General features: G+C 40.2%; 1 protein-coding gene across 1 annotated transcript in view; it reads left to right on the forward strand.

Moving 5' to 3' along the window:
- Positions 1-15,427: 15,427 nt before the first annotated feature.
- Positions 15,428-26,599, forward strand: part of CHSY3 (chondroitin sulfate synthase 3) — a 137,040-nt gene continuing 125,868 nt past the window's right edge. The window contains exons 1-2 of the mRNA XM_005530042.3: positions 15,428-16,142; positions 17,744-18,027. Coding sequence (XP_005530099.2) covers positions 15,428-16,142; positions 17,744-18,027 — 999 coding nt within the window. The remainder of the gene's footprint in view (positions 16,143-17,743; positions 18,028-26,599) is intronic.

A 26,599-nucleotide genomic window follows, 5' to 3' on the forward strand; every position in this document is an offset into this window, starting at 1 on the left:
GGAGAAATGACCCTTTCTTTTAATGGAGAAGATCCTCCCCACTTTCTCCCCTGCAAATGTTTTAACATGCTATGACTGGTGACTGAATGCTGGCTGGAAATAAAACTTCTTTTTTGCTGTTGTTTTCTTAATCCATTCTAACTTTATTATTCAGCATGGTGATGTGGACCATAAATATGAGATACAGTGACAGCTCACCAAAACCATAATTATAGGTATTTCTGTGAATTATCAGGAGTTGCTCAGTTTCCAAAGTCAGTTTCAAACCTAGTAATTAAGTAAACTGCTGCTGCATGTTTATGAAGTATGAAAAAACAAGCTGTTACTGATGATTTCAGCAGAATCTATGGGAGAAACTTGTTGATCAATGAGTTGATGAGGAAGTCATCCATTACAAAGCTCAGCAAACTAAAAAGCTAAATCCTGTCACTAGTAGCACAGTGGTATACTACACTTGATTGACAAATACTGAAGTCCAGGAGGCTTTTCCTGCCAGATTTATATTGGAAGATGTGCTTCTAGCTCCACCTTTAAAACTTGAGAAATATAAGGGGCATGTCTTAAGGATTCATTCTAACAAATCTGAATAATGTTTTCCTCAAAAAAAAGTTCAATGTCTTAGGATTTTGTAATATCTTCCTTTCATGCATGGCATTCAGAGAGGATGTCAGGATGCCCTGAAAGATGTTCTTTGTAACATCAGCAGTGTTGTTAGACAAATCCTCCTTTTACAGTATAGCCATGAGTTTCTTCTCAGGTTTCTTTTCTGACACAAAGTTAGCTCCTGCTGATCCATCCTGGTTGTATCTGTATATACCAACATCACATTTGGTTATCTGACACAGTTCAAGTTTATGGAACCAATTACATCCACAGCTTGCTTCTTGACAGCTTCTGTTCATGCTGCACATTGACAGTATGCAAGCTTGGCAAGCACATTTAAGCTTCAAAATAAATCAGTATCTTTTTGCAGTTTCCTCTGACATATTTTTAAGTGCACCATATTTACACCACAGGCCATGTAATGTTCTCTGGAGACTGGCATGCCATAATTGAGCTGTCTCAGCCAGTGTCATACCATCTGCAGGAAGCTGTACCTGCACCTACAGCAGTCATGCTCTGCATTAGGGCCAGGGACCTCAAAAAATGGCCATTATGCATTGAAATAAACAGACTTCAAAATGAGTGAGTAAAGACTGATGAAAACAAGTAGACTCTGAAATATGATGCTCTCAGAGGCAAGATACAGATGACCAGGTTCTGTTAAGAAACAGTCCCAGGCTACTTTAAGAAATGGTAAGCTGAGAGCTCCTGGGAAGTTGGTGGCTGTCACCAAATCATCACCCAGTTCCTGGGTGAGCAGATCCTGTTCCTGAGGAAAACAGCAGGAGCTGAGAGCTGCCTAGCACAGAGACACTGCCTAAATTATCACCATGCTACTTCTGATAAAAAAAGCAGTAGCTAGTTTTTATTAAAAAAAAAAAAAAATCCTTACTCTTTGTAAAGAGGTGAATAATTTTGACTCATCCTGCACATCATTTCTTCAGTTTGGTAATGTTAAAACACAAAATGAGTTATCATCTATTCCAGAAAAATAAAGTGAAGAAAGCTCTCCGTAAATGTTGCTCATAATCAAGGATTTTGTTCTATTTTAATTATGCTGACAGAATATGCCCAAACCCTAGGTATTTCCTTTATTATTTTTTTTTCCCAGTAAGTAGAAGCAGATGGCTTTGACTTTTAATCTGTCTTCTAAGGTCTCTTGCTTTGGAGTTTCAAATGAAATGAGAAGAAAGAAAGAAAGAGAGAAAGAGAGAGAGAGCGAGAGAAAGAGAGCATGAGAGAAAAAGAAAGAAAGAAAGAAAGAAAGAAAGAAAGAAAGAAAGAAAGAAAGAAAGAAAGAAAGAAAGAAAGAAAGAAAGAAAGAAAGAAAGAAAGAAAGAAAGAAAAAAGAAAAAAAAAGAAAAAAAAAAGAAAAAAAGAGATAGTTAAGACTACAGAAGTTGGTTTTATAAGGTAAATGACCATAACTGCTATGCAATATAATTGCAGGATTGGGGTGGTTTACAAGCACTTCTTCCAGAGAATCTTAGCACACCAAAGCAGACAAAAACCTCTACAATGAAAGTACATTTTTTATTATGTAACATAATTTTGCTTTCCACTTAGTGTAGCCTCTCCATCTACAGCTAGAATGCTCAGATGACAATTTACATTAAAAAAAGGTGAGGTCTTCAGCAAACATCTATTCCCTCAATGAAAATACAGGCATCAAACCAGGGAACATACGTGTGATTACTGATGTATTGTATAATGCCTTAAAATTTATTAAATTTTGTTTAAAAACTTATGTTTTTCTTCAAAGTTTAATTTGAAGCTTTTTTGGAAGTAGAAATAACTGAAGAACCAAGAAGAAAAATGCTTATCTTTAATTTTGGAGGGTTGAGCTTTGATATTATCTTGCCACTATTTTTATTTAAAAATCACCCCAAAAATCCTCAACAAAATAATTTAACTATGCTATTGTGAATTGAACAATGTTTTGGTATGAAATGCACCCTGGCAAAACACACTGCTAGTACAGTAAGCTACAGATACAAACCCAATATTTTTCTCCAGAGACATCATAACTTTGCACTCCCAAAATAAAAATTTCAAAAATCTCCCAATTTTTTGGTGGCTTTCCTTCTGGAGATTCCTGTTAAACTGCATTATTACAGTCCTCACACTTGTGACCTAGATAGCCAAATGGCAGACAAGGAAGATACCTTTTTATAAAGAATTCAATGTTGGAAGTGTACCAGCAAATGCTTGTTAAGAAATCACAGCTAGGACATTTTATTGCACAAGCTTGGAGAGTGGTGTGTACAGCATTGACATGGCACAAATTCCCATGGTCTGTCAGGGCAATAGAGCCTGCAAACCTCAACAGACATATTTGGAAAAATTAATTCATGTTAGGAGAGTTTAGAACCACTGTGGATGTGTCCAGTGGAACTAGAAGGAGAAACTGAAGTCACTTGAACTTAAACAGAGAGCAGATGGGAGCTCTGATCAGAACTATGGTGGAAGGCTTTTAAAGTAAAGGCATCTGTGCAGACTCCTAGTTTCCAATGTCAGCCTCAGCAGAGGATATGAAAAATCTGGAACAAAGTAAAGAATTGGTACTAAGAATAACGTATCAAATTTCGCTGCTCTAATTTTGAGCACCATGCTCAAAAATCTAGAATTTTTGAGTGACTGAACCTGAGTCATCTTCAAGAAATGCAGATTTAATTCTGCAAAGCATGTTGAAGCCTCAGGACATGTTTTTGTTGTCAAAAATGGAAATGGGCCAAGCACAGCCTCCTGTGCTCAAGAAAGCCCCAAGTTCAGAACTTTCTACTCTCAGCTCTTGTTAGGCTTTTACATGATGGGAAATTGATAGATTTGCTTCAGGTTATTCTCTCTGGAAGCCATAGTTAAGTAGTTATGAGATTTTAAAACTCATAACTCATAATAATTTTAAATTATGAGATTTTTCAACACTGATGTTTAAACTTCAGGCCAGTTTAACATTGGTCCTGTTTTGTTTTTGTAGAACCTCACCAAAGTCACTATTATGAGAGGCAGCTTCTGGTTTTACAGCAGTAACTCAGTTCTCCAAGCTTCCTAGACTTCACCTTTGTAATACCTAAATTCCCTAAAGGTTCTCTCCGGTGTCTTCCTGCCCTATTCTGTACTGAATTATTATGTCTTTGGTACTGACTCTGTTATCAACCAGTTCAAAAATAGCCTACTCAGTTAAAATTACTGAAAATTATGATGGCATTTTAAAAGAAAGAAACATATAATGAGTGCTCACATATCTGCCCTCTGGCCTGCTCAGCATCACTGCTTTTTCTGTACCTACACAAGAAGTCCTTGTTACCTCTGATCCTACTGTTATCCTGCGTAATTTTACTCCCTGGATACTTTATTAAATTTTTAGCCTTGATTTCAGTACTTCTTTTTCACATTCTGCATACTTCTTTATTTTATTTAAGGCACAAAAAAATGTAAAGTTAAGTCAGGTTGGTTCAGTTGTTGTACTTATCAATGGGTGCACTGTAAATGCACGCAATGGAAATTTCTTTTTCTTAGTGCTGGCACTGTTTCTTTGAGAAACCACTTATTTGCTTCCTTTAGAACCCAAGGGATTTTTGCATGGCAGTGCTCTAAACTTATTCATGCCTGCCCATTCTGTAATGTATCATTCTGATGAAAACTTGTGTCAGTGGTGAACTGTCTTCTAAGAATATGCCCCAATGCTAGCCTCAGCTTCATTGAAAATGAGGTATTGAAAAGGAGACTCTTTTCTTGTGTAGGATTTGTCAGCTACTATTTAAGCATAAAGCAGCATGCTGAGCACTCTTCAGTGTGAAAAGGCTTTCAAATACAACTCTGAAAACAGAAGAGATGAATCACTGAGTGTATTGAAGGTGAAGATAAGACTTTTTTCCCCATGTCCCTGGTTTCAAAGAGTGAAGCTAAATAAATGGAAGAGAATGGCAAATTTTAGATCTTCATTGAAATCTATAATTTCCTGCCTGACACTGCAAGAGACAGATAAGGAATATTCTGACACCCCTCTGCTCAGGAAATCACACTTTGGGAAAAGGAAAGAATATGAGAAGAGCTGAAGTCTGAACCTTTACATGAGAATAGGGAGGTCAATCCATAGAAAAGGTTCTCCAGCAAATAAATTCTGCAGCCTTATGCTGCTTGGGAAATGCTACTTTCAGGGTAGTAGTAGCAGGGATCTTGATGTGTACTTGACAGAGAAAAATACTTATAGGCTGTATTTACCAAATATCCCTGGTTTAGTGTATTAATCACCTTTTAGACCATAGCAGAAGAGAAATGCTGCAAATTAACACGGCATGGTTTTATTGGATATGCTCTTGCATATTGTACTAGCTGCTTAATAGCTGAAATCTGTTTAAAGTAATACTGAGATAAAATAATTAGTTAGCTGAAAAATCTAAGTTCTAGTATAAAAATTTCTAGTGGTGATTACTTGAATAAAAGGAGCCAGAGACAAGGATTAGTGACATACACAGAGCAAGGACAAAGAAATGCCGATTTCTTGCTTTCTCATTTACAATTACTGGTGAAATAAGAACAAATATAGCTAATAATAGACTTAAACCACTAATTTAATATAAAAATATCTTCAGATAATGATATCAAATGTTGTTTACTGTCCACGTTTCAGGAATAGGGAGGAATGGGGTGGTCTCCCCTCAAACGTTTTTATATTGTGCTGTTCAGCTGTACCTTCAGGTCTATATCCAGCTTTTCAAAGTTTTGTTTAGTTGGTTGCTGGCTTCTCCTTTCCTTCCCTTCTGCTTTATAAAAGATTATAGTGAGGAAAATGATAGAGCATAAGTTTTGATGGCCACAGCAGTCAGTTTTACCAGTCCAGCCAAAACGAGCAGTGCATGCCCTCCTGCTAAACTCTTTGTGGCTGTTTTCTTTGGGTGATACGATGATATCTTTCCATATCAGTCCTGCTTGTCTCAGCCATGTGAAAAGAACTATACATAATGGAAGCGGTGGAATATACTACTTGAGGAATTGCTAGGTCCTTTGTCTACTAATTAAGAATAATTGGCAATTTATCCTCCTTGCCTCAGGGGAACTTTCATGTCTTTGTCCACAGAGCACTCAGCAGATCTTAACAGCCCCTTCTTCTATGGCTGCCACATAACCCTTAGTAGCTTGGAGGCACAAGGCATATAAAATTGTTCCCTTATATAAATGAAATGAAAATTCATCAGGATCAGCCTGCTGCCGTCAACCTTGCATCTTCCAGCCTGGAAGAATGGGCTCCCATGTGGGACAGGAGCCTGACTAACTAGCCTACCTTTAAAATCCAAAGCCTGTTTCACTTTAGCTAGATTTTACATAGATGCAGTTCTTGGAGACAGCCATAGTCAGGATAATGCAAAAGAATGCAAGACACATATGCTTATTTTATCATCAGAGAAATTCATCCATGTTTGTCTTATGATTATCTGAAATTTCAGAAACATACCCATGAGAAAATTTCTCTTAGAAACTTGTGACATGAGACGGTAAATCTGTACATTTTCTGAATTCTTACCTCAAAGACACGATCTAAATTGATAAACAATTCTGAGTCCTGGATATTTTCTGCAATTTGTTACACATTGATGCTCATCAGTGTTGTGAATGCCAGTTCCCCAGCAAGCAAACTTTTGCTTTGCAAATGTTGCATGAAATACAAGTAGCTATGTAAGCAGCAGGAATTTGCAAAGCAAATTTGTCAGACTTCATGCTTGATGCCATTGCCCTGAGAATGTTAAGCTGTTAAATGCATATAAGTCACAAATTTAATTTAATAGTTTCTCTCTTCACTATAGCCACTTTTAAGTGTAAAAATACATGCAACTAGGAAACTGTATTTTGAGCTACATTTAAATATGTTCAGGCATAAGAAAACTACTAACTTTCTTATTAAAAAAAAAAAAAAAAAAGTTAAAATGGACATAATTTCAAGCACTTTATTTCCACAATCACAACAAGCTTAATTTCCACATTAGTGATTTGGGGACAGCTCATTTATATTCGAACTTGTACTTTGTAGCATCTCAAAAAATATAGTCATACTAAAGCAAAATATTGTGGTGTTGTCTTTATTTTATGCACAAAGTTAACCTTTCATAATTTTTGTTTTGAGACTTCTAGTTTAATTGTCCGAATTCCATTAGGATAGCTTCCATGCTAAAAAGAATAAATTCTGCTGAATTTGGGCCACCATGTACCAAGTAACAGAGTAGAGAAAATATGCCACAAACTGCTCATTGAATCAGTGAAATGATAGATTGGAAATCAGGGATTATTCATTCTTCAAGTGGAGGTTTCCAACATTAATAATCAAATCTCCTATTTGTATTATAAGTAAACAATGCTAGTTGAAATTATGAAGTATATATTCTATATGATGTATTTTTAAAACAGAGCAACCGTTTTACTGGGGAAATTTGTTGAATAGATTTTTGAGGCTGATATTTCATGCACATATTTTTACTGACAGAAATAAAACATATTTTAAATCTAGAAAATATTTTCTTTTGATTGCTTTAGTTTTATTTATTTATTTATTTTTAATTTTTTAATGTAGTCATAGAAAGTTAAAAAATCCAACCTTTTCCCTTGGGAAATCGCTTATGCCTCTTAGAAGATTTGTTTGTTTGTTTGTGTTTCCCCTCAAAATTCTAGATTCTCTGAATAAAATACTTCATATAAATTAATTATTACTTTTGACAAAGAAATAATTATTTTTAAAAGCTTCTGCTATCAAGAGATTATCTACTCTTTGCACAATGTATTGCAGCTACACAGGGCAGGAATGAGCAGCTAAAAGATAATTTTTTCAAAATTGTGAAAGAATTTTCAGCAAATAAATCAGACAGCAAGTAGAGAAGCTATTTCTTTTAAGGTCTTTTTCTAATAAAAGATATAAAATAAAACAGTGTAATAGTAACTTGGTCCTGAAGACATTTTGTGATTGTTTGACTTATAATGAACTGCTGCCAGGAAATTGCTGGATTTGCTTCAAATTCTCTCTCTGGAAATTACTCTCTTTAGATTACTCTGTCTGGAAGCCATAGTGAACCATCTGACTGCAACCACGGTGTTGTTTCACAAGGTGGCACACCTACTCTTCATACTGTGCGTGTATGTGTTCCTCAACCAACATATAATCAGGCTCACAGTGTAGCTGTAAAAGAACCTACCTGTGTTGAAACACAGAAAGCATAAGAAGGGTCTCAGGCCTAAACAGGATTTCAGGCACATTCCAATGTTTGTTAAAACCAATAAGCAGCTTTCCAATGTCTTTGATAGGAATTTAATAGTTTATCCATGGCATGTTTAAACTCTCCTGCCAGGCTTTCTAATCCCGTGTGTGATTAGCTACAGCAGACAACATATTAAACTTCTCAAGGAAAATAATCTCATAATGCTTAGCTCTTGTCTGGCTTTTTAGAAATCTTCATATGATTACTAATACACTCATCTAATAATAAGAACAAGAAGCTGACACATCCAAAATCCTAACAAATTCAATGGGATGGCTTCTACTTATATTCAGAGTATTGACAGACTGAAAGAGTGGATTCTAATCATAATTCTTATTTTTCTCTCTGAAGTATAATTCTTTATATTCTTAACTCAGACTTTGGAAATATGTCTCTAGGTTCAAGAGGGAAAAGTAACATACAGAAGAAATTTTTTTATGGCTTTACATAACAATTGCAAACTAATGTCATTGCAATGTTTAATGAAGAGGCTCAATCTTGTAATTATCCTTATTTGTCCTTCATCCAGACATTTCAAGTCACAAACTACAAGGCTATTCTTTTAGGTCACCTTGATGTCAAATCTGAATAGAAGTCATATTTGAGTAAAATTCCTAACAAACTTGGAAAAAATGTTGTTTGCTATCAACTTATTACCTCTTCAACAGGTCTTTAAAAAAGGATTACATAAATGCACAAAACCAACACACCTAGGATCAGACTTATGACCATACAGTTCTCTCCTTCTAGTTTTTCCTTTTAAGATGTCACATGGTTAATTGACACTGGATGTTGGAAGATGCATATGTGTTTATTATTATTTATTATTTTGTTTCAGTTGGTTTATAATGAAAGATAACTATTCAGTTCTTCCTCTGGGAGCAATAGCTATTCATGTCTGTAGAAATACTGTTATTTCCTTTCCAGAATTTTCTTCTGAGTGGATTTTTTTTTTTAACTTAGTTTAGATTTTTGTTTACTTTGTCAGATTTTTCTTTTCAAACTGCTTGAGCAGCCTTAAAGCAGTGACTTCTACCTTTCCCACACCACACAACAAAGTATGTCACACCATTTCCTCACATGCATTTCTGTCTGCAGATTAACCAGTAAGGTATTTGTGCACATAAGATACTGCTATTCTATTAGAAATAAATCTTCTATTTTATCCTCTTTTGTTTCCAAGGTAGAAAAAGAAAAAAGACCTCTTGTGGCCAGGTTAAGCACATGGTTATATTACCTTTGGTAGTAAAACAATTAGTAAAAGCTATCACAACAAAAACCTTTTCTGTCTTATAAACATATTGTACAATTTTGAAAGAAAACACTACACAGTTTATTTTCCTACTGCAGATATTGCAGGGAAGTTGTGTTAAGCAAGAATGGCTTTCAGCTGTGCTCAGAGTGCATGGCGAATTTGTTTGCCGAAGTCTTTAAAAGAGAAATTTTCGGTTGTGCTCCTTATAGCTGCAGCTACCTTTCCACCAGGATTGACGTGCACTGGATTTCTGTCTGTCTTAAGCATTTGGAGGCACAACACTTTGCTGACCTTCTTTCAAATAGCAACTTCGCTGACTTTTTTTTAATTCTTTCATCTCTCATTAGAGTAGTAGGCAATAATGTGGGACAGAAGTGTTAAGACAAACCTGTTTAAACCACTGGAGACCGTCTTCCATTCTAGTCCATGGCTGTGGGGGTACCTGACAAGGAAGAGAGTAAACACTGCTCTCCACCACTTTAAACCTTTCAGTGTATCCCATGTAGAGGTGGGAGATATGTATGGAGGTCTTCTATTTGTAAAATATTTTGTCTCATTTATTTCTCTTCTATGAATAGAGGGAAAACAACTACAAAGTACAGACAAGATAAACAGTCTGAAATAGCAGTAAAAATAAAGCAGATCAAATAAATTTACATATAAATTGCCCATGTAAACTTTTCTGTAATAATATTTTTTCATTAATAATGGAGAAAATGTTAAATCTAAACAGATTTTCAGAAGTACAGCTTTCCCAGCATAGTCTATCATATTATTTAAATTTTGTTTTTATTTAATTTGAGTATGAAACTGCACATTTTTCTTTAATTAAATTGCAGATCGTCTAGTTTGTTAATTTTCCCAATAAAAGATAGGTTTAGTAGTAGCTGATGCTGGGAAATCATCTTGAATCTAAAATTTTAATTACTGACGGATTTTCAGAAGTGCAAATAATTCTAGAAGACAAAGAGGTTTTATTTTCAGTGGTACCTGTTGCACTTCACTGATTTCGGTCTGGAACAGGACTGTGTGTATGAGCATCAGAATTGGCTCTGTGGACAATAGCGAAGGAGCAAGATATTGCAGTTGGCCTCCTGCAGCACAAGCTTTAATTTCTCTTCAAGGAAATTCTGGTAAAACTGTGTTGGGAGTTAGGATTATTTCTTTTGTTTCTTTCTCTTGGAATTTTATCCCATCTGTTGCTAAGAAACAGTAACTACTGATACTTAAGAGAAAAAAAGATGTGTCTGGGAGGAGGAGGAGGGAGAAGGGTGCAGCTGGCTGCTCTCTTTACCTGTGTGGTTTTCTCTTTGGAAGGGCAAAAATACCACAGAGAGCGGCTGGGCTCGGCTCCTCTCCCTCTCTCGATGTCGGCATCGAAGGGGAGAAACGCTGCGGTGGGCGCAGGGAGAATTCGCCGGCACTGCGAGGCTCTGTCTCCCGCTGCCTTCCTCTACCGTGGGTGAGCTCTGCTGGTGGGAGCGGCACCAGAGGCCTCATTAACACCCTGCCCCGCTAAAAAAAGACCTTTTCACCATCTGCTCGGGTGCCTCAGGGGAAACCCCGGGATTCCCGGGCCCCTCCCCACTGAAGGGGAAGGGCATCCCATGAAAGATGCTTCAGGTGGCATTGGCAAGGTAGGATTCACTTCCCAAGAGCTGCTCACTCTTGGAGGAGGGAGGAAAAGGGTTTGCATGGGATATTTAGCCTTAACTCCACCCTACCAATTTCAGTGCGAAAACCCAGGAAGTTTTGATATTCTTTAAACAAAGTGTGCCTGCTTTGTGTAAACCGAGATAGTGAGCTATGCTGATCAAGGGTTTCCACAGGTACAGGGAAGGCGCTGCCAACTGGGATGTCACCTTCCCTGGTCCCACCAAAACCCACCTCCTGCCACGGAGACTGGCAAGAAAGGGAAAAAAGTCAACCAATTTCCTCAGAGGTGCTTTGTTCTTCTGGTTCTTTTTGTTGTCTCTGCCGTTGTTGTTGTTTGTTTGCCTTGTTACACATACACATACACATACACATACACATACACATACACATACACATACACATACACATACACATACACATACACATACACGTAAAGACCTGTTATTCCTTTTCCCACATCTGCCTGAAACTCCCTTAATTTCAAGGTTATAATAATTCAGAGGAAAGGGGGTCTTTTTTTTTTTCTGTTCCCACCTTCCTTCACAGACACCTATTTTTCAAACCAAGACAGACCATAAGGGCATAAGGAGCTAATCTCTCTTGAAAAAAAAGGGGTATATTTATCCAAGATTTGGCTGGATCCAGTGACTAGCAAAATCAATAGGAAAGGCTTTAACCATATTCAGTTGGATGTCTGTGAGGGTTAATAGATTGGACATATAGTTACCTTCCAAAATGAAACAGTACATAGAAATGCAAATGGTTATAGAGACAGATGTTGCAATAATGCAAACACAGTGTAAAAATACAAAACTCAGCCATAAACCCTGAGGAGTTTTGGAACATAAAAATGAAGACTAAAGATCATTTATTTGTTAAGATACTATTAATGCATAGAATTACCCAGGTGTATCAATGAATGGGCCTACAAAAATGTTATAGGATGCTTGGCAGTTACAACTACTTCTCTGTAAATTATGTCTGTATGCCTCCCTAGTGAAACCAAATGCCCAAGGGGAATTTAAAGCTTAGAGCTCCTGTAAGTTTAGAAACAGAGAAATTAAGAATTAGGAATCAAGAATCAAGAAGTGTTTTAACTAAAAGAGGGGGGCTGAGAGAACCTTATGAAATGCTTACTGCTCCCACAAGAGCAGGAAGAGACCAAGGCTACAAGGTAAGATAAAGAGCTAGAATGCGTAAGCAGGACGCAAGGACAAAGGCACCATGGGATAAGGGGATTCTTTGGACCCCTAAGCTGGGAAAAATGGTACCAAAGTCTGAAACATGGTCAAAGGACTAAAAGGAGGAATCCAAGGAGACAAGGTGAAAAGTTCAGCTGAGAGGAAGATCAATTACTTCAGCCCCAAAGACCCCCAGATTACCACCAGAGTGACCAACAGGGAGCAGTGCACAGCCGCAAAGAGGCATGGAGCTAATTTTAATATGAAGTGGGGACAAGAAGGGTTAGGAAATGAATATGTATTAGGCATATTGAGTAACCCTAGTTTGTAGAGAATAAAAAGAGAGGGGCAAGTCTCCAGGGTGTGATGTCTTTGGAGGAGATAGCCCCCCATGCACCTCAGTGCTGAATAAATACACCTGTGGGTTATAGAGTTTTCTTTCCACATATCAGTTTGCTCTTCAAAGACAATTGATATTTCTTTATCTTTTGCAGGCGGGTGTGCTAGCTCTGATATGAGCTATTTTTGTGGAGTGGACACATTATTTTCCATCACTTAGAGTCAAATGCTCTATTTTTTTTCTAAATCTCACACACTTAAAAAGGTGTTATTTGCTGATTTCAAAAATGAAAGTGAAAAAGCAGTGAAAAAAGTTTTGGTTTGGATTTGAACTCTGCCATCCACCTGCAAGTTTTTCAGATTTGTCTGATTTGTGAAAGAAATAACTTCATTAATTAATATATTCCTATATTCCTATATTAATATATGAGTATATTAATATATTAATATATTAATAATAGCTCAAATTAATATATCCTAGTCTTAAACTTCTTTCTAGGCATATCCACTTGCCACCACTTTTTTAAGGCTTTTATTTTTGGTTTTGAAAATGGCATTCACCATTATTATTCTTTCTTCCTAATGGAACTCTTAAAGGGCAGTTAGATTTAGACAGTGCTTTCCTCCTATGGATCCTATGAAGATAATATATATGGTGTTTTTGATGCTCTTTATATGATTTTTAAAGGCATTCTGGACACAGGTACAGGACTGTTACTGTTAACCACTAGATGCCACCATTGCTCCTATAAAAGTGATCCAGTTTACATCTGTGTCCATTAAATCCCACAAACCTTCAACAGACTTCTCTGCAGTGTATCAAAACAGTGGAATAGTATTGAACTAAAAATACAAATGAACATAGGTACACACCTTATATTCAATTTCTTTATAAATTATTTTGATAATACACAACACCTTGAGGTCCATTTTCAACTCAGAAGTGTGTGAAGGGCTTTATAATCCCCTCTCATGGTGATTATACCTGTTTGTTTTGTGACAAAAATAAGAGCTGTCAGATCTGAGGAGCTGGTGCAGCTGACACTGGCTGGAGTAATTTCAGTATATGCATAGGCAAGGGAAGTGGCTTAGTGTTGCATTTTGTACCTCTGCAACCCCAGAGCAGCAAGCTGACTGAAAACTTAGGACACCATGATGATGGGGTTGTGTAGGTCTCAAGGAGCCCTTACCACAGGAGGCTGTACTGCACATGACTCACCACAGCCCAGCAACTCCCAGCTGTTTGCATGGAGCTGGAGGGAAGGGATGGGAGGTAGTATTTTGAAACGCAAGGCTCCTAAAGGAAGCTGAGATGCTCATAACACTGGTTATTCCTAATGCCATTGTAAAGCCTTTCCAGAGAACATCCATTCCACTTAGCTCGTCTGTTAGTAGCCTGGGGAAGACAGACCCAGGATTTGCTACCTTGTTGCTCACATCATAGAACATCTTGGTGCTTTCCTACATCCAGACACAACACTTGGGCTGTTGTTTCTAGTGGTAACAGCTGGAGTGAATGCCTAGCGCCTTACTGATTGGTGTTATGAATGTGCCAGCCTGTGTGCACAAGGAGAGGAAATTAATGATGGACTGCTTGGAAAGGACACTCGGTCCTGAAGAAGCCATAGGGTACGCTGCCTGAGCCTGACGCTTCTACATCTCAAAAACACAAAAGCACACAGCCTGCTCACTGCATGTGGTGGAGTCACATGGAAAATCTGCAAATTACTTTAATAAGTGACCTCTTTGCTGCTAAAGACTATGCAGAGTAGACTTGCTCTCTTAGGTGGGTAAAGCAGTATCTGTCTTTTTCCAAAAAGGCTTGAAATTTTTCTCTCACTCTTTGCGTACTTTTGCTAACATCACAGAACACCAGCTTCCATATTCCTCACACTGACATGTGTCTGACAATTGATAAAGTCACGGGAAGTGATAGACAACGCCACAGATTAGCCACAGAAATGGGTGGGTTTGCTGAAAACTATTATATGGTACTGGATCTGATGTATCGATGCATTTCAGTGAAAAGACAAATGGATGTGAAGAGCAATTTATGGCTTTTTGTTGGAGACAGACATCTTGCACAATTAAATAAGGGATGTATATAAATGTGGAGGATATGCTAGCAACCTTAAACTTCAGAATTAAAACGGTCCCTGTAGGCACAGTGTCCTGAACATTTAATTCTTGCTGTCACTCATCCTGGACTGTGGACAGTGTCGTTACCCGGAGGTCAGGAGGATGAGGAAGTAAGGATCTTGGAGCTCATGAGAACAAATGTTAACAATACCAATAATGCTAACAATACTTATCCTAATGATGTACTCAGGCCGTGGGAATCCACGCCACAGGAAAAAACACTCTTAGCTGGGGAGTTGTGAACTGTCAGGGGCAGAAAGCAGAGGCCGGAGCCGGGGCAGCGGAGAGGGCTTCTCTCCTCCCGACACGAGATCCCGGACCTCCCTTCCATGACCACCTCTCTGAAGAAGATGACCGGGCGGAACGGTCCTGTCCGGGGCCCCGTGGTCGCCCTCGGATGATGATGATGAGACCCCGGCCTCGCCCGCTGAGAGAGTGGGTCCGGGACGCACCGCAGGATCAGAGCTAAGGGAGGCTGTCGGGGAGAGCCCCATCCCTCCGCACCGCCCGGGGGGCAACTCCGGCCTGCCCCTGCCCCAGCGGGCAGGAGGGTCGCCGGCTGTCGGAGGGGCCCGTCCGGGTGCCGAGGCCGCGGCGCGGGGCATCCGCGAGAGGCATCTAAAAAAATCGTTTCCTTCCGGAGCGGCGGCGGGCGCCACTTCTCCAGCGCAGCTCGGGAGCCGGAGGCGCCCTCCGGGGTGAGGCGCTCGGCAGCCGCGGAGGAAGGCGGCGGGCGCTGCGCGGGGGCCGGGGCGGAGGAGGCTGAGCGGTGGGAGGGGCAGGGAGGGACCAGCCGCGGCGGGGACAAGGTGCCAGCGGAGCGGAGGCCCCGCCGCTCTCGTTCCGCCGCCCTCCCGCCCGCAGAAGTTTGACTCGGGAGCAGCGCAGCCGCCCGGGCCGCCGCGGCGGGGCGGGGCCCCGGGGGGGGACCCGCCGCGCCTGAGGCCGCCGCGGGACGGGGTCGCCTCTAGCGGGACTGCTGCTGCCCCGGGAGCCGCCCCGCCCGCGACATGGCAGCGCGATCCCGGAGACCCTGGCTGAGCGTGGTGCTAGGGCTGGTGCTGGGTTTCACCGCCGCCTCCTGGCTCATCGCCCCTAGAGTGGCCGAGCTCAGCGAGAAGAAGCGGCGCGGCGCCAGCCTCTGCTCCTACTACGGCCGTGCAGCCGGGCCGGGGGCGGCCCGGGGCGCGGCGGCGGGGGGGGGGCAGCGGGCCCCCCCGGGGGCAGCGGCGGTGCTGGGCGGCCCGAGTTTCAGGAGCAGCCCCTGGGAGCTGCCGCCGGCGGCGGCGGAGGGCACGGTCTCCAGCCCCGCTGCCGGCGGGGAAGGGGAACCGGAGGAGGAGGACGAGGGCGGCGAGAAGCGGAGCGGCCGGCCTGGCGGCAGCCACAACGGGAGCGGGGACTGGGGGGGAGCCCAGGGCTGCACCAAGCCCCGCAACTTCCTCTACGTGGGGGTGATGACGGCCCAGAAGTACCTGGGCAGTCGGGCGGTGGCGGCGCAGCGGACGTGGGCGCCCTCGGTGCCGGGCCGCGTGGAGTTCTTCTCCAGCCAGGGCTCCGCCGCGCCCCCCGGGATGCCCCCACTGCCCGTCGTCGCCCTGCCAGGAGTGGACGACTCTTACCCGCCGCAGAAGAAGTCCTTCATGATGATCAAGTACATGCACGACCACTACCTGGACAAGTACGAGTGGTTCATGCGGGCGGACGACGACGTCTACATAAAAGGTGACCGGGGCGCATCCCGCCGGCGGGAGGCAGGGAGGAAGGGGAGCGATGGCTGGGAGCCCGGCGGAGTCCCACGGTGGGTCTGGGAGAGACTCGGTTCCAGCCTGGGGCGCCCCGACCTGCCACCGCCCCGCCGGCGTTCGCTTCCAGCCCCAAGTGTGTGGGGCCTGGGGACCCACCTCATCCCTGGGGGAATCCCGACATGCCCGGGCCGGGCCGTCTCTGTGGAAGCCGCGACTCAAGAGCCAAAACTGCGGGCTGTACCACGCCGGGCACAGTGAGCGGTCCCTTGGATGGGCGTGTGGTCCCGGTGCTGCCGTCCCCGCCCTCCCTTCCGTGGCGATCCTCCGGACGAGCCTCTGCCGTGGTCCGGCGGAGAGGGGCTGGTCCTGGCGGGCGCGGCGGGCTGCGAGGCGGTGCAGGACCCACGACCCGACCGCAGGGTGTCTGGCGGTCACGCCTCGCCCCGGCCCCCCGTGGGGTGGGTGCGGGACTCCTCGGGAGCGGTGCTGCTGTCACCAGTACCAGCTCCCCGCCTGCCTCCACCCTGGGCTGGGCGAGCGGAGTGGAGCTGCTGCTCGATGCAGCGGGTGCCTCCGGGCAGCGCCAGCCCTGGTCCCGTGCGAGTTTCATAGCACCAGTAGGACGTGTTGTTCTGCAGCCTGCTTCCTTTTGGTCTGCGCTTGAGGCTGGCATTCCCGCACTTAGGAAAGGGAAGCCGAAGTTGAAAGCATAAGCCCAGGTTGTGAGCTCAGTTGCTTACACTGTAGTAAGTTCATAGGTGGTGGCTGTACCCTTCCCCGTTTGTCGGTTAATTTTGAGTCTTTTAATAGGCTGCTTGCTTATCAGCTGTCATTCACCTGTCAAATAGTTGCAGATGTACACATGTATATAAATATATATACACACATTCTGTCGCAGATGTCAAGTTGTGTTTACTCTGAGCTCATTTCGAAGTTGTACTGAGCTTGTCTTTAATAGATTTCGTAGTACCAAATTAAACCTACCTGGAAACTTAATTTCAAATAAATATTGAACAAAGTTTCCTAAAATAACTACCTAAGGGATTTGGAGGAAAACTGTATAAACATTGTGGCACTGGAACTATTTGAAACTAACAAGAGTTTTACTCTCTTTCCAAGGATTCTGTAATTAAACATGTTTTTCTTCATTAATTTAGATTTGCTCTGGTATTTTCAAAAAACAATCATATTAAAATCTTACCTGGTATTTCCCATCCACTCCCTTTCCTCCTCCACCTGGAACTGTATTGTCCAAATTGTCCAACTTTAGGGACTTTTATACTAACAAGTGCTTTCCATCAGTATTGTTTGAACAGAACAAAGTTCACTGTTAAAAATTAAGTTTTGACCATATTCCAACTTCTGGCTGGAAGGAAAATTTCATTGTAATGTTAATTTAAAAAAACACTGTTAACTTGTCCAAAAATGTTTTCCATAAGGTGTAGAATATTGCTTTGGAAGTTATTTCCTCTGACAGTCTCAGGTACCTGTTATATTTTTATAAAAGCTTGAAGTACAGGAAAAGAGATGGCTGGTAGAGCAGTCAGAGAAATAACAGCAATCTTGTCTTTTTATCAGGTGAAAAATTGGAGGAGTTTCTTCGCTCACTGAACAGCAGTAAACCGCTGTATTTGGGGCAGACTGGTCTGGGTAATATTGAAGAACTCGGAAAACTGGGGCTGGAGCCTGGAGAAAATTTCTGCATGGGAGGGCCAGGAATGATCTTCAGCCGGGAAGTTCTCCGGAGGATGGTGCCACATATAGGTGAATGCCTTCGAGAAATGTACACCACTCATGAGGATGTAGAAGTGGGCAGGTGTGTCCGGAGGTTTGGAGGAACTCAGTGTGTTTGGTCCTATGAGGTGAGTGACAGTGTAAATTGCAGTGTGCTTTTTGTTTACAGAGTTTTCCATCTTACAAGGTAAGTAGCTGTATCTGCAATGTCTTTCCACCTAAATTATCTTACAGTGTTTGCATCAGAATGTGAACTGCAGACTGTAAGGAAAAAAGAGAGGAAAATGATCACAGCATTTTGCTGCAATCATATTTATTTCTACTTGTGTCTTACAGCTTTTGTTGGTCACAATTACTGCAGCCATGTTGCTATGCTGTAAGTTGCTAGAGCATTACCTAGAGGATTTCAAAACAATCCTTGACAGGAAGCTGTTATATTTGATATATATAAGGCTCAGGACAGATTGTTTTAAGCAGTCTTTTCAAGTTTGGATAAGCATGAGGCATATCTGCTTGCTCTGCATCAATCTCTTAAAATATATTGTGGCATTTGAAGAATTGTCTGTATTTTCTTAATTACTCAGGTGTATTTTATTTAAGTTTGTTATTGACAAAAGCAGAAATAGGTGTTGTTTGATTGGGTTGGTTTTTATTTTTACAGAAATGAAATTTGTTACACCGCCTTTCTATAATAGTATTTAGTAATAGTGTTTTTCTTAGCATAGAACAGTGTTAAAATGGATTAAGAACACAGTTACACAGTGTAACAAATTTTCCTACCCTGAACTAATTTTAGTTACAAATTACTTCATTCAGTAGTAGCATTTTCTAAAGTACTAGAGGTCTGTTGCAGTACCCGGAAGTTTATCTGCAATGCCATAACTAAAATTCATGCTGATTTCCCTGGAATTATTGTAGTAATTTGCAAGACTATCTTCATTGATGAAAATAGGCTGAGCATACAACTATAAGAAAGGGTAAGGGGTGAAACCTAACATGATGAATATTATTTCACTTATTTTGACCAATTCTGTAATATTAATATGTGCTTGCTCTTGTGGCACTCCCTCATTAATCAGGAAAAATCCATTTAAATGGGCTGCAGAAAGAGGTTATGTGATATTTAGTGTCAAAAAGTCAGAAAAAATATTTAATTTTGTGTAATAGCATTTTTCTGAATGGCCCAGGGAAGGGTGACCATTTATAAATAGGTTTGGTAGGCTACAGTGTATGTGAACAGGTAAATGAAAGAAAATGCTACACACTTAGTACTAATTAGGAAACATCTTCTTTGCTTCACAGTAGAAAGATGCTTTTGGAGACTTTTTCATTGTATGCTGTAAATGCCACTGTGAAATAATACTCCTGTTGCTCTGGCAGAGTGGGGAAGGCATTTATGGTGTTGATGGAAGTCTATGTAGAAGAACTAGGACCAGTGGTTCCTTGTCAGACATCAAGATGGCATGGTACATTCACAGCCTAGTATTATGCACTGATGTGTTTGGGCTGTGTCTGTACAAGGATATTTTCCAGTCCTTGTGGGCATGTGGTGCTTGCTGATCAGTATCAGCTGACAGTATTAAGATTCTGCCTTGACAGTTGTATCACGGTTTTGCCTTTGTTCTTATGGCTTGACTTGGGGAAAAATCTGTGGAAGGGAACCAATAATATTGTCATCATGGTTATAATTTATTGTGATGCTGAATGTCAGGAAATGTTCACTCCAGGCACTGATCTTAAGGGGGATGGAACAAAAAATATAGTTTTGGAGACTGACTTATATGAAAGTCCAGAAGCTCAACTTTTCATGGTAGGATTGAGACCTGGAAACAAACTTTCTGAAAAAAACCTCATGCTTGTATGGGACCTGGAATAGAGTGACAACAGTCTTGGTTGTCTGTTGCTCTTGAAGGACATGGGTCTATGTAGTAAAGAATAGAAGAAGAAAACATATATTGGGCGTTGCAATAGTCCCTACTAATTTCTGACCAGTATTTCTGTCTGATTCTGAAGAATCTTTGTTGCCAGTGCAGAAGCTGCTTGGGAAAATGCAGATGATTAAGACAAAGCTGCTTAGGATGTTATCCCAGCATTAAACCTATTTAGATTGGAGGGAGTGAAATGAGGTGTGTGGAAAGAGAAGCTGCATTTGTGCTTTGGCATAGTTTGTGCTGTGCAACAGTATGATACTCTACCTGAGCAGATCTGTGTGTCACAGATTGCTAGATTATTTGGTGAAAAGAGTGATTTTTTTTTTTTTTCCCCTGGGGCACTGAAACTGTTTCTGTGTGCTTTTTTATTCCCGTGTTAGATCAGAAAAACTCTCTCTGTGCTAGAGGGGGAATATTCCTTCAGATACATGTGCACAGAATCTAAGATTGGGGCCAGGACTTCCTGTATAGCCAGTTGCACTTTTGTCCTGAAGTCCTCTTGTTCTATGTAAGTATTAAACAGTCCTGTTGAACTGCAAGATTATTATGAACTTAGTTGATTTTGTTTATATGTATTGGTAAAGAACAATGTAAGCTGGAAACAATTAAAATTCACAGGAGCTTTTTAGCTCCAGAAGAGTTGAATCACTGTTGCCTTATTTTTTACTAGATTTCTTTTCTAAGAACTGGATTGGAAAGTCAAAGACTTGCTAAGAAAACCTGAAATGCATGATGCTTGCTGGGTGGCTCAGCTGGTGTAGTTGACTGGTTGTCTGTGAGAGTTTGTTCTGCTGCTACTTAGGGTTAGCCAGCAAGCATATGGTAGCTTATATGCATAATATGCTTGCTGACAAGGAGAGGGTAACAATTTGGCATTCTTTTAAGAATTCTTTTACAATTTTTTGTTGTAAGAATGAATGAGAAAAGGTTTATGAGCCATTCTTATGTTGAGCTTTCTAGAATTAAATTCTAATTCTGCCAGATTTGAAGCCAGGGCTAAAGATTGGGTCTCCCACATACCAAGTGACTCACAGCTGAGGTGATGAGCCTCTCTCTGTCTCTGCTGATGGAGCTCCTCCACTCTAATAAAGTCATTAGATTGCTGACAGAGTAAACCTAATGACAGTGTTTTTAGGGTCCTTGTGAAAAATGGAGGACAGAAAGAGTATGACACTCAGGTTAGTGTTTCTTTTTGATTGCTGTCCTCTGATGGACTTGTGCAGCCCTGTGTGAGCTGGAACAGGGGCAGGATCCACTTTGCTGAGCATGAGCATCAGGAGAAAAGTAGGTGGTCACAGTTGGAAAAGTGTCAAACTGCTTCTTGAGAGCAGCTTGGATTCAAATTGTCTGGAAGCAACAGTTGAACTGTAGCCTAAATCTAGTCCCTTTCCTTCCTTCATGAGGAGGAGTCTGCTAGAAGTGTATTTTGGATGGATCATTTTCTTTCTACAAAAGATCCACCCTTGTTCTGCTATATTTTTTGGATTATGTTTTATTTTATCCTTAGTTTTGATGATGCTGCAATGATTGAGCATTGCAGTGATTATACCTCAATGATTGAGGTATAATAAAACTGAAAAATTTGTCCAAAGTATCTCTGTAAATAGTCTGCTAGTTTTTGTAAGGTCATAGCATCTTCTGCTTCCCCAAATAAGAAACTAAAGATTAAAAGGGCCTTTTGATTTGTTTTCAGAATGCATATTTCAAGCTGTCACTCTCTTCCACTGATTTTGAAGCCTTCAAATGGTTTTATTTTAAAGGAATGAAGAAATTAGCTTGCTTTTAGTGAGTTATGTGTTTTCCATTCTTTTGAAAACAAAAGTGTAGTTTTAAAACTGAGATGCTGTGTGCTCCCTCAATTTTCTGTTTAAGAGGAACTTGAGTATAAAGGATGATTTGAAATAAAGAGCTGATTGCTTTATCTCTCTTCCCTTCACCCACCCCCCCCCCCCTATTTTTTTAAAAATATATTTTGGGTTTCAGAAGACCATTTTGTAATTTATAACCTGAGATTTGAACAGATTAAATAGTGTAGCTCCATAAAATGGTGAAATAAAATTCTATGTATGAAATAAGTGACTATAACAATTGAAGGAGGCACTGTCAGGGTACAAATATTACCAGAAAATGTGTTTTTTTAGAAAATAAAAAATGCAGCATAAAATGTCTAAAGACAATTCATTGGTGTATTTGTAACATATATTCAAATGCTTGCAAAGCTTTTATTTTTGTAGTCTTTTTTCCCTTTTTATGGATGAAAATCATATCTAATGTTTTAAGGTAGAAGAGACCCATAAGGATTATCAAGTCCATAAGGACCCATAAGGATTAACAAGCTTGCTATGTTCACTTTAGAGTTAAAAACTACATTGCTCCAAAATGTCCTATACAGTCCTTTGGTATTGTGTAGGTTGATGTTGAAAGAAAATATGGTACTTTGTACATACAAGTAGTTCACTTAAATGATATATCTATTTTTCCCAGGTTTTTTTCCCCCCTTTGTTTCCAAAGTTCAAGGACAACCATAGAGTACAGTCTCATTACTGCACACTACTGCAACACTTTTAGTAAAACAGCTCCCTGATATCCTATTCGTTGTTGATTCTCAGTAGTTACAGTAAATACTGCCGTAAATTTCATGGGAAAATGCCTCTTCGAATCAAGCTGTGTGCTCAGAAACTTTTCTTTTACAGTACGTTGGTATTTTGACTGTCTCTGGTGGCACTGGAACTTTGTAAACCATTTTATATCTCTTCCTCTAAAAATACTTTATGTATTCTGTTTTAATTTAGGTTTTTCTTCTTGATGTGTTTTAATATCTCATTTGAGGCTTTATATCTCTCTTTGGTGAAGATCAGTACTAAGCTTTGGGTTCAAACAGCACCAAACAGAAGCATTACAAGTGTGTGTGCCTTTGATGATGATAGGATGGTATTTTGCTCATTTTGGGTATTGGAATGATCAGTCTTGAAGCAGCAGTGCCCACCCCCACTTAAGCTGTTGAATTTGGACAGCGTCATTAGGTAGTTACATAAACGCAGCCAATACTTTAAAAAAACTCATGAAAACATAAAGTCAGCTATCAGTGATCCTAGAATAAAAATGCTTTGAAGAGTGGACTCTTGCAGTAGGGGTCTCTGGGAGTATATGAAGAAAAATCAGATGATCCCAGAGGCCTTTGACCTTTTTGCATAAATGGACATTTTCTGATACAGGATTGCTTGTGTGCTGTTGTTAATTGGTACCTGTTTGTTACCAATATCTATCCGATTAGTGATATTAACTGTACTTATAAAATTTTTTTACTTTAAGTGATTCTCACCTGTTTAGAAAAATGAGTTATATTTTCATGCTACTGTAGTATAATGTTTCTGTGCGTACATGATACAAATAACTGTAAATCCTTAAATTCATATCCTATTGTTGTAAGCATGGTGGTAAACCAGGTCATTACTCTTGCCCTGTGTGGCTCTGTCTGGTCCTCACTTGAGCTGCCGGCCCTGACTGTGCTGTGCAGGCTTCCTGCTCTTTCTCTAGCTTTCTACATAACCTCCTGTCATTCATTTACTCTTTTACATGGGGAATTTTGGGGAGACTGCCCTAGACCACTGCCTCCCTTGGGTTCATGAACCCTGGGCGCTCCTTAGTCCTTCTTGATTCTGCCATGATCAGCTGGTCTGGGAAGTTGAGGAATGTCATGGTGAGAAAGCAGAGTCATCCCTGGGAATTGCATGTTCCTGAGTCATCAGTGTTTCCTCATGTGGCTCAGTACAACTGCAAGAGCTGGAGTTACCATTGTTTGGCGTCTTTATTGTGATGGATGGCAATCCCATAGCTACCACAGAGATGTGCAGAAGAACACACAAGCCTATGGCTGTGCTCCACTCTATGAGGGTATCTGATCTGTGGAGCCAAGGGCTAAGAGGGCCATTTCTCACCTGGTTGAGTGCTAAGGTCTCTCACATTTCTGTCCTGATTTCAGGTTTGGTGTCCTGTGTTTTCTGCTTTGCCCCAAGAGGAAGTATTACTCATGCCTTTTTGGAGTTTTACAGCTGGGTAATTGTGACACCTGGTGCTGGGTTACCAAGATACGGAAAGACTCTGGGGCATGTTTTCATGTGCCTGGTATAAAGAATGCATGGCTACACCTTCCTTCTAATGTGTTTTTATCTAACAACAGCCCTTTGTGTGGAGGACTAAATGGACTAGCTAAGAGCTTTAGAGTCAGTTGCAAATGTTTGAATATTCTTAAAACAAGTATTCTAACATTTTTCCTTTTTAAGAGTAAGCTCTTGTTTGACTTAGCAATGGATCCCGCAGACAAGAAGAAAAGAAGTTCCTAAATTATTAGAAATGTGTCTTTAGTTCTGCTTATGAGTATCCTGAACCATGTCTCGGTGTCTCTGGATGTTTAAAGCTAACCATGTTAGATTTTTTTCCCTCAAGTTTCCTGTCATTTTGTTGGAAATATTTTCTCAAGACTTTTGTGCTATTGAATATATCTAGATGGTACTTCCACAGATGTCTAGTGCAGAAGTCTAGGTGTTCAAATGTTTAAAAGAGTGTTTGTCATGAGCTTAGGCAATTGCGGCACAAGTGTTGTAAGAGATAGCTCGTGTAAACCCATCAGATCATCAGTCTTTACAGTGCTCTATTACTGTACAAGAAGGAATAAGCTTCATTTTTAAAATGACAGAAACAGATGAATAACTGCATTAGTGTCAGCTTTAAGTGAATTCATGAAACAAAGCAAGATGAAACCCTTATGTTTATTTTTTTTTTCTCTGAAATAGTTTTTATAGTTTATCTTAAAATCAAGTAAACCTAACCACACAGGAAGCATTAGTTTCTGTAGATATTTCCAGAATTATGCTTTTGAAGTTTTGTCTTTCTTACAAGTTCTAAAATAACTGCTTCACATATATATATATGACGTATACAGATCTGATTGTGGTAATTAATCATGTTTTGACTAACATTTTTTTGGTTGTCCTACTTCAGCCTTTCTGAAGATGAATGGTTAGTTGCAATGAAATAGTAGAGAGTTATTGAAAGTGTGTTTAATCTTTTCAAAGACCCGAGAGCCCACAGGTTGTTTCTTCCTGCTCCCTCCTGACCCCCAGTGTAGATGAGTTTTGTTACTGGTTCTGGGCTAGTCTTTGTTTCTCTTCTCATCTCAATTTAGAAAAATCTCACAGAGATAACTTTTTCCTGACCTGGACTTTCCGACTTCACATCTTTTGAGATCAAAAGACATACTTCTACTGAAATAGAAAATGCTCACAAAAGAGAGAGGCTGGAAGTTGTAAACAGAGGGAGTTACAAAAATTATTTGAAATAAAAGCTATTAAATGTATTCTTGAAACCTAATGGAATACTACAGTAGGATATGTCTTTTTTCAGAAGAATAAGCTTTCTAGCTACTCTTTCAGTTTGTATCTTTCTTGGGGTTTTCTTCAGGTAGACAACGAGGCATAAAATGTAGGTAGATCATTTGAAGTCTTCTTGCTCTGTTTTACAGTTCTCATTACCAAAGTGCTTGCCAGCTCTTTTCAGTTCTTATGTGAGAAGGCATATATTATCTCATCATCAGCATATGTGGTTGTACCATATTCTCTGCAATATGTTTTTATTTAGTCACTTGCATTGCATTGCATAGCACAAAATACTTGAAGAATACCTCACATATTAAAATTGTAACAAGAATTGCTAGCTTTGAAGAGTTTATTCCATCAGACCAGTGCTAGGTACTGATTTAATCTCAAGATGAGTGCCAGGTTGGTCACTTTTTAGTACATATTTGGAACTGGGGAGCAAATAAATGTGTAGTTCCACCCTCACTGCAATATTTTTAGCTTCTGGGTATTACTCTAAGGAAAGATTTTTTGGCTCGCCTGTAAGAAATCTTTTAAAGCATTCATATACTTTCAAAAATAAAGAACATCTTGAACTAGAGGTATAATTTTAGGAAATTCTGGAGGAGGATAAGCAGCCTGGTAACTGATACAGTCTTCTTGAATGCTGTTTTATGTATGACTTAGTCTCAAGGTGTACCTAGGAAAAGAGTTAGTTGTTTGTTTATTTTTAAATATAGGGATGTTGAGATATGTTTCCATTATCTTTTATGTAGTACTCTTGAGACACACTTTCAACACATCGGTTGAAGTTTTACCTTTAGTAAAATGAAAGCTAAAAAATATTTTTAAAAAAGTCTTAAAACAAGTCTTCTGGAGTATGTTGGTTTAACCATACAGTTGAATACTGAAAGCTGAAACCTGAGGTTCTGACTGGACAGATTGTCTATTTGGTTTTAATTTTTAGTTTGTGATATTTTATTTAGAAATTTGAAACTATTCATTTTAATGAGTTTAAAATAGAATGGTAAGCTTTTTGTTTGGTTGGTTTGACGTTTGTGTGTGTGTGTGTACTTGTTACTTTGAAGGACTTTATACTTTCAGGAGTGCTTTAAAGTGCTTTGCAGTGCTTTTAAAACATTTGAGTCTCAAAAGTGGTTTTTCTTTTTTTTTTTTAATTACTATTTTTTTACAAATATTCAAGGACAAGTTAACATCTGAAGGGCAAAAAAATCTCCTCACCAGGGACACTGCTTCTTTTGACCCAGGATTTGCTGGTATAAGAGAAGTGCTTGTTCATGGGGTCCTTTCTGAGTGCAGCATCTGTGAATGAGCTCCTCATGGTGTACAAACAAATGCATTGAAGAAATGCAGCATTTCTTTACCAGTATATGTGGCTTTTGCTGCTGCATGAG

This window comes from Pseudopodoces humilis, chromosome 4, assembly GCF_049639895.1.
Source record: "Pseudopodoces humilis isolate 2021_Gansu_Grassland_sample_001 chromosome 4, ASM4963989v1, whole genome shotgun sequence".
In the NCBI taxonomy this organism is placed as follows: domain Eukaryota; kingdom Metazoa; phylum Chordata; class Aves; order Passeriformes; family Paridae; genus Pseudopodoces; species Pseudopodoces humilis.